Raw genomic sequence first — 15,541 nt, forward strand, 5'->3', positions numbered from 1 at the left:
GCTATAGATAGAGAAAAGATCCAGTTCATCATTGGTATCTTACAACTAACGTTAATTCAAGAACAAAAAACTCATGAAAAAATCATGAATAATAACAACCATGAAATATTCGACATATCTGACAAAGATTGACAAATGTGAATGAGATCTCGCCAATGTTGAAAATATTTCGTCGACATACACTTATACATCAAGATACCACTTTTATGAACACAAACATTCTTATGGACGCAGATCATAAACTTAGCTGCAAACTGTAGCAATGTTGCACTTGGGGGTTATACTTAAATTTAACAAGCAATAACTAGTTATCACAATAACGTTTAAATTCTGAAGGTCAAAATATTATTATTCTATTCTGTTCTGAAGTTTTTGGTTGAAGTAATTGGGCGAATACTAAAATGTTTAAGACCTCAAATGGAATCTGCACCAAATCACGTGCATGAAATGTATTTGCCTCAAGTACCAAGCACGTACACGTTAAGTATATTAAAAAATGTTCTTTCTCACTTTCATACCTCTTTAACAATATGCAGTTTCGTATGCTTTTGGAGAGTTTTTCTGCATACAAACGTCTTTTTACATATCACACACAAGTAAGGCCGTTCCTCTGTAAGCAAGCTTGAATGATCTTGGAGGTTGTGTTTGTAGACAAAAGATTTTGAACACAAGGTCCAAACAAATGGCTTCTCTCCCGAATGCATTCGTTTATGATCAGCTAAGATTTCTCTGCGCGCAAAAGTTTTATTACATACTTTACAGGCATACGGTCACTTTCCTGTATGCAAAAGAATGTGCTTCTTCAAAGTACTGTTGCGTGCAAATTTCTGGTTACACATCTGACATTTGTAAGGCCTTTCCCCTGTATGAATTCTTTTATGATCAACTACGTATTCTTTACGTGCAAAAGTTTTATTGCATACACTACATGCATAGAGTCGCTCTCCTGTGTGCACAAAAATGTGTCTCTTCAAATGTTCCTTGCGTGTAAATTTCAGGCCGCATAACTGACATTCGTGAGGTCTTTCCTCACTATGAATTTTTTTATGATGATGTAGCTTGAATTTATTTGGAAAACTTTTACCACACTGCTCACAGTTAAACATGGGAGATACTTCCACTCCTGCTACATGTGTGGAATGGCCCGTATAACTATCATCACTAACAAATAAACTATGATTATTCGATTCTTGGAAATGAATATTCCCGTACGGGGAAGAACTGTTAGACCTGTAGTTTTCTTCCTGTAAGAAATGACTATACTTGATTTCCTGTTCCTTGTCCATCATATACTCGGCTCCATTATTTTCGGTCTTCAGATAACTATTTGATCCCTTGTCGTTTGAAGAATCACAAGCATAGTCATACATATGTTCTACGTTGTCACCGTTAGAGAAATCGGTTCTTTCTTGCTTAAGACATCTGAAATGCAAAGAACAAATAAATTAAAACCAATATATCCTAAGTAAAATGGTAACGAAGAGTGCAAACTTCAAATTCACATGAGTTTCGGAAAACTAAAGCCAATTATTTCGCTTACTTTTTTTTTTTTTTTTTTTTTTGCTTTATTCTCTCTTTCAGACGTGTTTTAAAAGTGTGTAAATGGAGCTTATAGAGGAGAATTACAAATTACAATATAATCGATAATCTTTCAATTAAAGTAGTTTCTTCACGAATAATTCAAATGGTTGCAGTGAGTTCGTGTGTTGTTCTCTTCTGTATTTTGTAAAACTTCTATGAGGCACACAAATTAATCACTTTATTTAATGTTCTAGGGTCTACCAAGTTGTAATATCCACGTTAGAAATATTTAAGTCTTACTATGTATGACTTTCTTTATTGTATGTTACTCAATACAGTAACAAATACGTGTATCATAATTTGAATTTATTATATATATAATGTTAATAGTACAATGAAGAACTAAACTATATGCTCAATATTATTCTTTCTGGGAGGAATTTCATTGTTTCCTACGAACGAATATTTCTTTTTTCTATATGGGTCTCAACAGTAGTATATTTCTTATATGAACAACTAAAAGAAAAATGCAGGAAGAACGATTAGCTGAATGATAATGAGAAAGAGAAGTTGCATGATGGATAGGTCAGCGCTTTTATTTTTCATGTTGTTCGAGCATAATCATCATGAGGTCAACTATACTACTGAAGTAACTCCTACCTTCCATAGCTTGAGCACAATCTATTTCTAGGGTAGCGTTACATCTCTTATTGTTGTTTCTGTTTTATGATGAGTTTTGAAATACTTTTCTATTTCGCCCTTTGGCTTTGACCCGCCCAACCCAATTTGTCAGGTCAGCTAAATTTGTTTTCAATTACCTTCTTCCAAGTTTCGTACAAATTTGTAAAGCAGCTCGTAAAAAAAGACAGGTTCACGAGCAGATGACATGGTGTAGGATTACGGTAGCTCGATCAGGGACCCACCAACAAATCACAAACAAATTGAGATGATTAATCATTTGCACGCTACTGCTTTACTCAGTGTTCGACTAGTCCCAAAACGTCTGGGGAATAATATTGGAGTTGCTGTTTTCTAGGGAAAATGAAAGGAAATTTTTAGTTTCAGACCCTTCGCTTAAGCTCAATCCAACTGCTTTAAACGTTACTGAATAACTTAAAGAAAATGAGGAATATAAAAATATAGGAATTGAGCCAGGTAATATCTTCAAAATGCTATTAAATAAACTAAACCTTTTCCAAACCTTTTCTTATGGACCAGAAACTTGGGTTTGCAGTTCATGATATCATAATTACTGGGTACTCCAATTTATTCACTAAACAAAATACCTTGAAAATAATTATTAGTTTACGTAATAGTTTTCTGCAGATACTAGATACGAATTCTAGATATCCTTCACTGTCCTTAAATAATAGCAAAAATCCTTAACATCCCAATGCATCGAAAGATAGCTGTAAGAGTTCACAGAATGAAAATGATGCAAACGAATCGGAATTTCACATGGCTAAAGACTTTATATCAAAGCTCACTATTAAATTACCGTCACCCACGTTTACTTTGGGACGCTGAATCAATTAAAAACCACATTTGTCTCTATTTATTTTGTTTTTGTTTCTGACGATCAACGCCAATGTTATGAAGATCAGCTTTAATAGTTAATTTCTACTATTGGTTTGAAAAGAAGATTAACGAATGAGATAGACCCTATTATTGAAGCGCTGAATCGATTATAACAAACAGCTTTTTTATATCTCTTACTGTTTTTCCCTGATACTTGTTGACACATAGACAAACGGACATAGCTGTTCTATAATACCTACTATACTTACGCAAAGCACAGTTTCAAAGTCTTTCGGCAATGTACCTATTGTAGGAATGAGCTTGAATATCATTCTACAACTATGAATTCCTCAAAGACTATTGATTGTGTTATATTATAGTACAATATTTCGAAAATATCACAAATTTATAGTAATGTTTAATGTTTGCAATAAATTGAAAATTGTAAAAAGACGTTGTTTGATGATTACTTAGGAAAAAAAAAACTGTTTCCTATATCACAAGGAGTTGAAATATTATGTTATAGAAAATAAAACACAAAGTTAAAAATATGTTCATTTTAATTCAAAAATATCCTTTCACAATTTTCTTTTCGAAAAAAAGACAAAAACTCATTACTTCACCAGAAAATCAATTTTCTATGTGTACAAAACTTACACAACAACCAACGAGATCTTTATTATTATTATTATTATTATTTATTACTTACAAACATTATTTGTGGTTATAATACGTATACATGTTTAATTTAATAATAATAAAAACATATAAAATATTTCATTAATAATTTTAGATAAATAACCAATACATATCAGATAAATGAAGTTGGATCATAAATATTCTTGTCAGAGGTATAAACTCAAAATTATAAGACATAATTAACTGTTGGACTTAAGCACGTTAATTTAGAAATAGCTACCTTTCATATATCATTACATCTTCACATGAAGACAGATGTTCTCAATATTATTAACATTAAATCTTTATTTGTGATTACAAATAAATAATGAACATTTCAGAGAAATTGAACTTCGATATCAATTCAGCATATATAAGTAAATATATACATGTATATTGGAAATTGTGTATGTGACACGGCTTGAATAAGGTTGAAAACTACAATAATAAAACCTGTCAACCGTCTAGATATAAATATATGGAATTATTATTCTGTAAGTTTTCTTGTAGTGTACTTTGGGAAATTAAAATTAGACAATATTTTTTTTCTTTTCGAATAAAATATTTTTACTTGTTTCCAACTCAAAAAGACCTACCATCCTCGTTAATTTACTTAATAAGTATGATATGAGAAATGAAAACCCTTATTAATAAATATTACATGCTTAGCTAATCAAGATGTACTGTATACAAAACTTCACAAGTAAATAGCTCGCTAAAATCATCTGGGTTTCAAATGAAGTCATTACAAATGATCATAAATGGATACAGGAAAGATACCACTCATGTCATCATTAGTATATTAAAACTATTCCTAATTCGAAGACAAGTCATCCATAGTAACAACCATGAAATATTCAACATGTCTGACAAAGACTTACAAATATGAAGTAAGACCTGCTAATATTGAAAAAAAATTTCGTGGAGATACACTTATACCTCAAGGTAACATTTTTACGAATGGAAATGATCTTATGGACGCAAATCAAAAACTTAGCTGCAAAGTCCAGCAACGTTTGTTGGGTTATATTTGAGTTTAACATAATACCAAATTAGCACAACAAAGTTTAAGTTCTGAAAGTCAAAATATCAGTATTCAATTCCGTGAAGTTCAATCAAGCTTTTGGGTTGAAGCAATTTGGTCAATACTAAAATTTTTCAGACCTCATTTGGAATCTGGCCCAAACCACGTACATCAAATATATCCGCCTCAAGTACCAAGCAATTACACAATAAGTATATTAAAAAAATGTTCTTAGTCACTTTGGCATCTCATTAACAATATGGAGTTTCGAGTGGCTTCGGAGAGCATTTCTACATGTATACGTCTTTCCACATATCGTACATACATAAGGCCGTTCTCCTGTATGCAACCTGTAATGATCTTGGAGGCTGCATTTGTAAACAAAAGATTTTGAACAAATAGTACAAACAAATGGCTTCTCTCCCGAATGAATTCGTTTATGATCAGCCAAATATTCTTTACGCGCAAAGGTTTTTTTACATATGTCACAGGCATGTGGTCGCTCTCCAGTATGCACAATAATATGTCTCTTCAAATGCTCGTTGCGTGTAAATTTCAGGTTACAAATCTGACATTCGTAAGGTCTTTCTCCTGTATGAATTCTTTTATGACGATTTAGTTTGTATCTATCCGGGAAACACTTACCACACTGTTCACAGCCAAACATAGGAGGTATATCAACTCCTAATACTTGTGTCAAGTGGCCGGTATAACCGCCACCACTAATGAATACACTATGATTATTCGCTTCTTGTGGATGAATATTCCCGTACGGGGAAGAACTGTTAGAACCATAATTTTGTTCCTGTAAGAAATGGCTATACTTAATTTCCTGTTCTTTGTCCACCATATACTCGGCTCCATTATTTTCGGTCTCCAGATAACTATTTGATCTCCTGTCGTTTGAAGAATCACGAGCATAGTCATACATATGTTCTACGTTGTCACCGTTAGAGGAATCAGCTCTTTCTTGCCTTAGGCATCTGAAATGCAAAGAACAAATAAGTTAAAACTAATATGTCCGAAGTAAAATGATAACGAGGAGTGCAAACTTTAAATTCACATGAGTTTCGGAAAACGAAAGACAAATATTCGCTTACAAACTAACATTCTTTGGTATTATTCTCTCTCTTTTAGATGTGTTTTACAAACGTGTAAATGGAGTTTATAGGAGAGAACTACGAATTATAGTATAATCGATAACCTTGCAGTTAGAGTCGGTTCTTTATGAACAATTCTAATATTTACAGTGAGTTCGTTATATCTATCTATCTATCTATATCTATCTATCTATCTATCTATATATATATATATATATATATATATATATATATATATAGATAGATAGATAGATAGATAGATAGATAGATATATGTCTTGTGATGTTCTGTCGCGCATACAAATTAGTCACTTTACTTATTGTTCTACGCTCTACCAAGTTATAATATCTACGATAGAAACGTTTAAGTATTACCAGGGACAGGGGTATGACTTTGTTCATTGCACGTTACTTAATATGGAAACGAACACATTATATAACTGAATTTATATATATATATATATATATATATATATATATATATATAATTTTGTTAATAGTACAACAAAGAACTCAATTATATTTCCATGGACTTTCTGGGAGGAACTATTGGTCTTTGTTTTAGACCTTTTTATATGAGATTCAACAGTCATGCATTCCTTATATCAACGCAGTTATATATATATATATATATATATATATATATATATATATATATATATATATATATAGAATATCAGGCAGAACAATTAGTTAACGTTATGAAAAAGAGAAGTTGCACGATGGTTGGGTCAGTGCTTCTTTTATTTAAAAAAAAAATGTTCCTCGAGCAAAATCATTTGGAAGTCACCAATACTCTATAGAAGTTAATTCCTATCTCCAGTGGTTTGACGACAATATATCTCTAGGATAATATTACAGTTTAGCGTCAGGCTCGTATTGCTTCTATTTTCTGATGATTTTTGAAATATTTTATGTATTTCGTCTTTTAGCTTTGACCGACAGCCAAATTTGTCAGGTCAGCTAAGTATGCTTTCAATTATTCATTTCTATGCTATTGCCTCGCTCAGTGATCGACATAATTCCAAAACATGTAGGGAATAATAACAGTCTCGGAAAAATGAAACGAAATTTTAATTTAAGGCTCTTCGCTTAAATTCAATATAAATGGTTTGAGTAAGTTTTTAAAAACTGAAGAATGTAAAAAGTGTAAAAAATGAGTCAGATAGTATCTACAAAATGCTATTAAATAACGTAATAACCTTTTCTTATAGGGCAGAAACTTGGGTGTGCACAATTTATGATATAATCGTTGAGTACCCGAATTTATATATTACACGAAAAATTTTGAGAATAATTATTGTTTTATGTAATAGTGTTCTGCAGACACTACATATGAATTTCAGATATTCTGCATGGCCATTAAAAATTTTATTAAAGTTCAAAAAAGCGGGTGCAAACTTAGTAAAAAGGCTTACATCCCAGGGTTATGCTTTGTATGCTAATAAGAATGGTAGACCAGTGCAGTGAAAGGTACTTGTAAGAGTTCACAGAATGAAGATAATGCGAAGAAACATAAAAATCGGAAAACTTAAGTAAACGAATTGATTCAGAATTTAGATTAGGGTATCACGTATACAAGAACTTAGTATATATAGCTTCATTAAACAGATATTCACATGCACATATGTTTTATCCAATGATAGGACTATTGAAATACATGTATTTTACATACAGAATATAACTTATACGGATGTAATATTGTCTGTTGCACCACAGTGAAGACAAAATATTCTAATTACTTTTAGTTTAAAAAATCAATCTTGATGAGGAAGTTTTCTCCAGATTCATTTCATAAATGAAACATATTATTTTCACTGTACCTTATATGTGGAAGTACTTTCACTGTGCCTTACTATAATCACATATTTGAAACTTACCTGATTTAGGACAGAATGAGCCAGAATATAACTTGTACGGATACGTTTTAAACATTAATTCTTAATCAGACATCTTCAATTAAGAATTCAGGTCAAATAAAGTGAAACATTATATCACTTTAGTAAGTGAAACCAATATAAGAGAGGCTAACATAACCTCAATTCATTTTAAAACTTCAATTTAGGACACGTTTATCTTATGGTCCTCTTCGAACAGAAAGATGACAAAACATGAACTGCACTATTTTCGAAATATAACTATTTCGAAGTATGACTTATCATATACCTTCTGATGGAATTATACAAAATGCAAATTTCTTTACAGATTCAGAAGTTTACACTTCGCTGGATCTTGCTAAATGGAAAATTTATCAGTTTCCTTTCCTGTTGCAGAGCATTTTTCTCTTTAACCAGCAATTGGAACAGGTTGGACACAATTTCTTTGTGTTTCCATTGATATATCTGGTTTATAAGATAGGCTAGCTTACTGGAATTTCGTTATCAAAGTGTTAAACAAGGACGATCCTGAATTATGTTAATTAAAAATTAAAGTATTTTCATAGTATGCGAAAATATGTCCTCTTCAACTACAAATTCAAAGAGCAACAAATAGTACTATATTAACACACAATTAGCAATAAAAATAGAAAAGTGACCTTCATCTCACATTTTGAAACTGCGGTAGCCTTACAAACTATAGAACTCAATACAGAAACTGGTCGTAGTACAAAGCGCGTCCACATGAAATCTATCCGTGATAGAAAACAAAAATACAGGCTAACATGGAAAGCTCAACACATGTACAGAAGAAAGCACGATACCTAAAGGTCAAAGGTTATACAGATGTTGGGGTTAGTAGTCACCATAGTGGATGAGACACGCATTTCAGTTTCATCAGGGGTCGAATTGTATCCGAGAAGGATTTCAGCTGTGCATTGAATCATTCCATCACTGCACTTTTCATTAAATCATTGCTGTAAAACAATTCCCTAAAGAGCAACAAATAGTACTATATTAACACACAATTAGCAATAAAAATAGAAAAGTGACCTTCATCTCACATTTTGAAACTGCGGTAGCCTTACAAACTATAGAACTCAATACAGAAACTGGTCGTAGTACAAAGCGCGTCCACATGAAATCTATCCGTGATAGAAAACAAAAATACAGGCTAACATGGAAAGCTCAACACATGTACAGAAGAAAGCACGATACCTAAAGGTCAAAGGTTATACAGATGTTGGGGTTAGTAGTCATCATAGTGGATGAGACACGCATTTCAGTTTCATCAGGGGTCGAATTGTATCCGAGAAGGATTTCAGCTGTGCATTGAATCATTCCATCACTGCACTTTTCATTAAATCATTGCTGTAAAACAATTCCCTCTTTAGAACCTTTTTAAAGGGCCCGAACAAATGGAAGTCGCGAGGTGATAAGTCAGAGTTGTAGAGTGGTTAAAAGAGGAACTTCTCATCATTTCTTCCTTAGCGCCTTCTGCAAAATGTTTGCTGCATGACACCAAACGTCAACATCCCAGGACGTTTCGTTCCAATGGCCATATGCAATATGTTGAGACGGTTGAGTTTCATTTTCTTCGCTTTTGCGATGACACATGTCTGCACTGCATGATTATTGCTTTGCTTCCGAATTTAAAATGGCAGCACCACGTTTTGTCCTTGCTACAATGCACAGAATAAAGTTATCACACCATCTTCGGCATATCGACACAGATGCTGCAGACGGAACCACACAGGCATGCCTTGGATCTGCACTAAGAATTCGCGAGATCTATTGTACACACAAGCTTCACGACACAAGAGCCTCTTCCGCACGATAGTGTGCACTGTACCGTACGCAACAGCGAACTCAATAGCCAGCGTACGTACACTTTTTCCCCGATTTTCGCGTATAGCAGTGTCAACTCTCGCTAGAGGTCATCACCAACGATAACATCCGACCTTCCTGGAGCATTCATGTCCAATTTTTTTACAGTTCTTTACACTCATTCTCCTGCGAATTTTACTGAGCTGACAAGGATTGAATTGTAGCGCGTTGATCATCGCGAAACGGGTTTGTAACCGCCGCCATTTTTCCGTGCTACCATAGTCAAAGGTCAGAGAAAGAACTTATTCCTGAGACGCTAAAACCATATGAAAAAGCCATTTCTTGTTGTCTTGACGTTTTTGCTATATGAACATTAATATTCAAACCGGAAGTGGTCGCAGATTTCTTTAACTTCCGGTTACACCAGAGGAGTAAAATCGGAAATAGAATATGTTGTTCAGAAGCTTAATCGGCTGCATAAAACTGCTTCTCGCTCTCCTAGCGTTTTTGCTCTATGAAAATTTACACAGTATAGAAAAAGTATATTTCTCCTGGTTTTATAGAGAGATGTGGGTGAAGATATTACCTTTCCCTGAGATGCAAAATCAATTCCTAAACCACTATCACTATCGTGTTACAGTTTTTATTCTATGGCGATCAACATTGAAGCTAGGAATAGTTAATTTCTGCTACTTCTGGCTTGACTACAGAATTAACGGAGTAAATAGAGTGGATAACGGACAGAATTAACGAGAACCTATTGTTGGAATACCGAATTGATTCTAAAAAGTCGCTTTTATCTTTATTTCTGAATTTGCTTTATGAAGAAGCCGGAAGTAGTAGTAAGTTTCAGGCACTTCCAGTTTTAGGACAGATACAGTTGAAGGTAGTATCTTTCTTTGATACACTGAATCAATTGAAAAAAAAAAAAAAAAAAAGTATGTCGCTGTCTACTTCCGTCTTTGTTCTATGACGATTAACGGTGAAACTGTGTGTGATTTATTTCTACTACTACTGATTTGAATAGAAAGTTAATGGATGAGATAGACACTATTGCTGAGACGATGAATCGGTTCTAGAAAATGTTTTCTCTTTATCTCTTTACCATTTTTGCCCTGATACTTGTTGACAAACAGACAAAACGGACATAGCCGTTATATAGGGCCTCCAATACTTAAGTCTGGAAGTCTTTCATTAATGTACCTATTGTAATAAGGAGCTTGAAGGATCATTCAACAACTGTGAACTTCTCAAAAACCATTGGCTGTGTTACATTATAGGTCAGTATTTTGTAAACATCAAAAATTTATAGTAATGTTTAATGTTTGTAATATATTGAAAAGTGTAAAAATACGTTAAAGCTGATAAACAAACACTTAGCAAAAAAAAAAAAAAACTATTACTTGCATTATAAGGAGCTGAAATATTATGTTAAGAAAATAAAATACAAAGTTAAAAATATCTTTATGTTTAATTCAAAAATATTTTTTTACATTCTTTTTTTCAAAAAAGAAACAAAAGTCAATTACTTCACCAGAAAATCAAACTTCTAAGTCTACAAAACTTACACAACAACCAATGAGATCTTTATTATTATTATTTATTACTTACAATTTGTTGTTACACTACGTATACATTTTTAATTTAATAATAATAATAATAATAATAAAAGCATAAAATATTTCATTATAAATTTTACATAAATAAACAGTGAATGTCAGATATATTTTGTTGGATCATAAATAATTTCCGTCAAAGGTATAAATTTAAAGTTCTAAGGCATAATTAACAACTACTGGACTTAACCATATTTATTTTTTTAAAAAAAAGAGTAATTGCAAACATTCATATGAGGTATCATATAACGTACATACTTCTTCAAGTCTTCGTGTGAAGACAAATGTTCTGAATACTATTAACATTGAATATTCGTTTGTGTTTACAAATAAATAATGAACATTTCAGAGAAATTGATCTTCGCCATCAACTCATCACATATAACATATATATTGTTATATGTAACTATATATATATAAAGTTATATGTATAACAAGGCTTGAATAAGGTTGAAAAATAAACTCACAAAACCTGTCAATCATCTAGATATAAATATATGCAATTATTATTCCGTAGGCACGCCTATAATATATGCTGGAAACCAAAAGCAGACAAGTTCCTATAAACAAATTTCGTTTTGGAATAAAATATTCTAAGTTGTTTGCAACTTGTATAGACCTATCACCCTTATTTTTTTTTTTTGGTAATAAATGTCATATGAGAAATGAAAACTCTTGTTAATAAATATAACATGCTAATGAAGATGTACTGTGTACAAAAAATCACAAATAAATAGCTACTTAAATCATCTAGGTTTCAAATGAAGTCATTAAAAATTGTCATAAAACACGGGCCATTAGTATCTAACAACTACTGTTAATTCAAGGACAAGTCATCCGTAGTGACAATCGCGAAATATTGAAATACCTGACGAAGACTTACAAATGTGAAGAAAGTTCTGCTAATATTGACAAAATTTCGAGATACACTTATACCTCAAGGTAACACTTTTATGGATAGAAATGATCTTATGGACATAAATCGGAAAATTAGCTGCGAAAGTGCAGGCAACATTTGTTGGGTTATAGTTGAGTTTAATACAAGAGAAATTAGCACAATAAAATATAAATTCTGAAGGTCAAAATATTGTTATTCTATTTCTTGAAGTTCAATCAAGTTTCTGGTTGCAGCACTTGGCCCAATACTAATGTTTCAAAGCTTACACTGGGAATTTAAGCCCAAACCACGTTCATCAAATATATCCGCCTCAAGTACCAAGCAATTACATATTAAGCATATAAAGATTTTTCTTTTTTTTACTCATTTAGGCATCTCATTAACAATATGGAGTTTTACATGACTTCGGAGGGCATTTCTGTATGTATATGTTTTTCCACATATAGTACACACGTAAGGTCGCTCCCCTGTATGCAACCTGTAATGATCTTGGAGGCTGTATTTATAGACAAAAGATTTTGAACAGATGGTACAAACAAATGGCTTTTCTCCCGAATGAATTCGTTTATGATCAGCTAAGTTTGCTTTGCGCGCAAAAGTTTTATTACATACGTCACAGGCATAGGGTCGTTCTCCAGTATGCACAACAATGTGTCTCTTCAAATGCTCGTTGCGTGTAAATTTTAGGCTGCATAACTGACATTCGTAAGGTCTTTCCCCTGTATGAATTCTTTTATGACGATTTAGTTTGTATCTATTCGGGAAACATTTACCACACTGCTCACAGCCAAACATAGGAGGTCCTTCCGCTCCTACTACATCTGTCGAGTGACCCATATAACCCATACCACTACTGAATAAACTATGATTATTCGCTTCTTGCGGATGAATATTCCCGTACGGGGAAGAACTGTCAATCCCATAGTTTTCTTGCTGTAAGAAATGACTATACTTGATTTCCTGGTCTTTATCCATATACTCGGCCCCATTATTTTCGGTCTCCAAATAGTTATTTGATCCTTTGTCGTTTGAAGAACCACGAGCATAGTCATACATATGTCCTATGTTGTCACCGTTTGAGGAGTCAGGTTTTTGTTGCTTTAGGCATCTGAAATGCAAGGAACAAATAAATTATAACTGTCTACATCCTAAGTACAACTATGTAATAAAGAATGCACAATTTAAGCATTTTAAAGTAAACATTATTACAAGATTGATTCGTTAATAATAATAACATAATGTGTGTGTGTCTTTTTTATAGCTACCATTTTTTTTTTTTTTTTTTTTTTTTTTTTTTTTTTTTTTTGGTAAAAAGAAGCCATTAAATTTTATACAACAGATAAATCTACACCAGATTCAAACGTATATGGATCCTGTTATTTTTCTCGGTGCGGCGTGGGGTGAAAATGTCCGCACGTTTCTCGCAGTTGGTAGGAAAAACTTCCTCCATATGCACATACACCTATGCTACATTGTGGATATGCCGGTTCACAAAACAGAGAGGATAAATATCCCGAAATGGACCTCCTCTCTTCTTATACAGGTTCTGAATTAAGATCTGGCAACAATGAGTGTTTACAGCTAGTAAAACGTAATTCTCGGAAAACCAAAGACAAATATCTCGCCTATAAAAACTAATATTATTCTCTCCTTGAGATGGGATTTTGAATTTTGAGACTATAGTTTATAAAGAATTACAAATTCCTGTATAATCCATAACCTCGCAATTGGAGTAGGTTCTTCACAATAAGTTCAAATAATTAACGGTGAATTTGTTTATTGTCTTCTGTATCTTGTAAAGTTCTAGCATGCACACAAATTAATCACTTTACTTAACGTTCTATGATCTGACAAAATGCATTGACTATATCAGAAATTTTTAAGTGTTGCCAGATATGAATCTCTTTATTGTACGTTACTTAATACATACAAGAACATGTGTATCAAAATTGAATTAAAATATATACTACCTGAATTTGTTAATAGTATTATAGGGATCTACTCTATATTTGTAGTACTGCTCTTTCTTCAATGAATTTTATTGTTTGCATCCAACGAATGTTTCTCTTTGTATGTGATTCAACGATAATACATTTCTCTATATGAACAATAATAATAATAATAATAATAAAAAAAGATAGTGGAGAAGGATTAGCTGAACGAGAATGAGAAAAGGATTTTCACGTGGCTGGATCTTTTTTTTTTTTAATAATATTCTTTGAGTGTCATTTGGTGGGTGACCTTTTTCACTAATATTCCTGAAAAGTAACTCCTGCTTCCCATGGTTTGGAAGCAATTGAAGAGCTTGGTGGAAGAAGGGCCAATCCCATTCCTCCATGAAAAATTAATTTGTGATAGGCAGCGCCATTACATCACCTCATCTCTTATTGAATATCTTTGGAAGATTCCTTAGCTTTCCCGGCAGATGGCAGCACGAAGATTGGTCAAGTGACTACATAATTCCTAGAAAAAGTGATAGTTTCCTTCTTTATGTTGGCAATCACCCGTGCATCAGCAGCAGCAGAAGCAGCACCGAAGGCCAGATGGAATTAGGATAGGTAGAGGCAACTCATGAAAAACAGTGAAGAAAACGAGTGCAACAAAACTTTCATTACGTGATACAATGTTTGATTTGAACCAGATGAGTAAAGAAATGCGACCAGTGGATGGATTTACAAATACCTAACTTTTCTTTTTACCTGTACAGTCTGAATCCGTCATCTGTGTATAAATTTGTAAAATATATGAAACATTTAAAATATTATCATTTCACAGAATTGAAACCACTTTTACCACTCCACGCGCCATCTGCGCAACCAAGATAAAATGTACCCCCACATTTGCTCGAGCGCAAATGCGACGGTGACAAGTTTTGTGGGTGAAGTATAAGGTAGTGTCATCTAGTGTTTACTCATTGAACTAAATGCGTTGTAGGTTATGCCCAACACCTTGCAATAGGCATCATAACACTTAATGGCAAATGAACTTCAGTTTCTTGATGGAAGGCGGCTCAATCCCACTAATTACCCTGATGAACCACTTCCTATATAACTAATGGAAATTAATTTTTTTTCCCACAATGCAACGAACGTGATTCTGCGACACTACGGGCTAGAGATGTAACTAACTGCATCGTCTGCTACTGGCAGTAGCTAAAGTGTATCATTGGCTAATTCTATCAGACTCAGGCGCTCTGAATGATTTGATTCGTTCTTGCTTTTAAGTAGTTCGTGCTACCCAACTTCCTTGCGTGGTGGCGCCACAGTCTTCACAGTTTCAGCAGCTGAAACCTCTTATACAATTACTCTATGCTCAATGCCGTCTTAGCTCATCGTAGATGAGTGTCAGCTTGATTCTAATTGGCCCTGTGGACGCCAGCTTGTCGTTTAGCTCCAATGAGATGTTTGTGTTCTAAGTGGCTGCTAGTAAATAATCATTGTGGACGTAAATGGCGCGTCTGTGAGTAATATGAACGTAATGGTG

At 33.2% G+C, this 15,541-nt stretch overlaps 1 protein-coding gene across 3 annotated transcripts in view; it reads right to left on the bottom strand.

The window, feature by feature from the left end:
• Positions 1-657: 657 nt before the first annotated feature.
• The window catches only part of LOC145680371 (uncharacterized), a 109,807-nt gene continuing 94,923 nt past the window's right edge, over positions 658-15,541 (bottom strand). Inside the window, exon 4 of one of the 3 annotated variants that reach the window (XM_081750795.1) lies at positions 658-1,422. In XM_081750795.1, coding sequence (XP_081606921.1) covers positions 771-1,422 — 652 coding nt within the window. In that variant the 3' untranslated portion in view covers positions 658-770. Of the gene's footprint in view, positions 1,423-3,594; positions 5,725-11,057; positions 13,167-15,541 lie in introns of those variants that run through there. The other 2 variants (XM_081750793.1, XM_081750794.1) reach the window with 2 other exon arrangements.

Source organism: Thermobia domestica, chromosome 3 (assembly GCF_964235325.1).
Source record: "Thermobia domestica chromosome 3, izTheDome1.hap1.1, whole genome shotgun sequence".
NCBI classification, from domain to species: Eukaryota; Metazoa; Arthropoda; class Insecta; order Zygentoma; family Lepismatidae; genus Thermobia; species Thermobia domestica.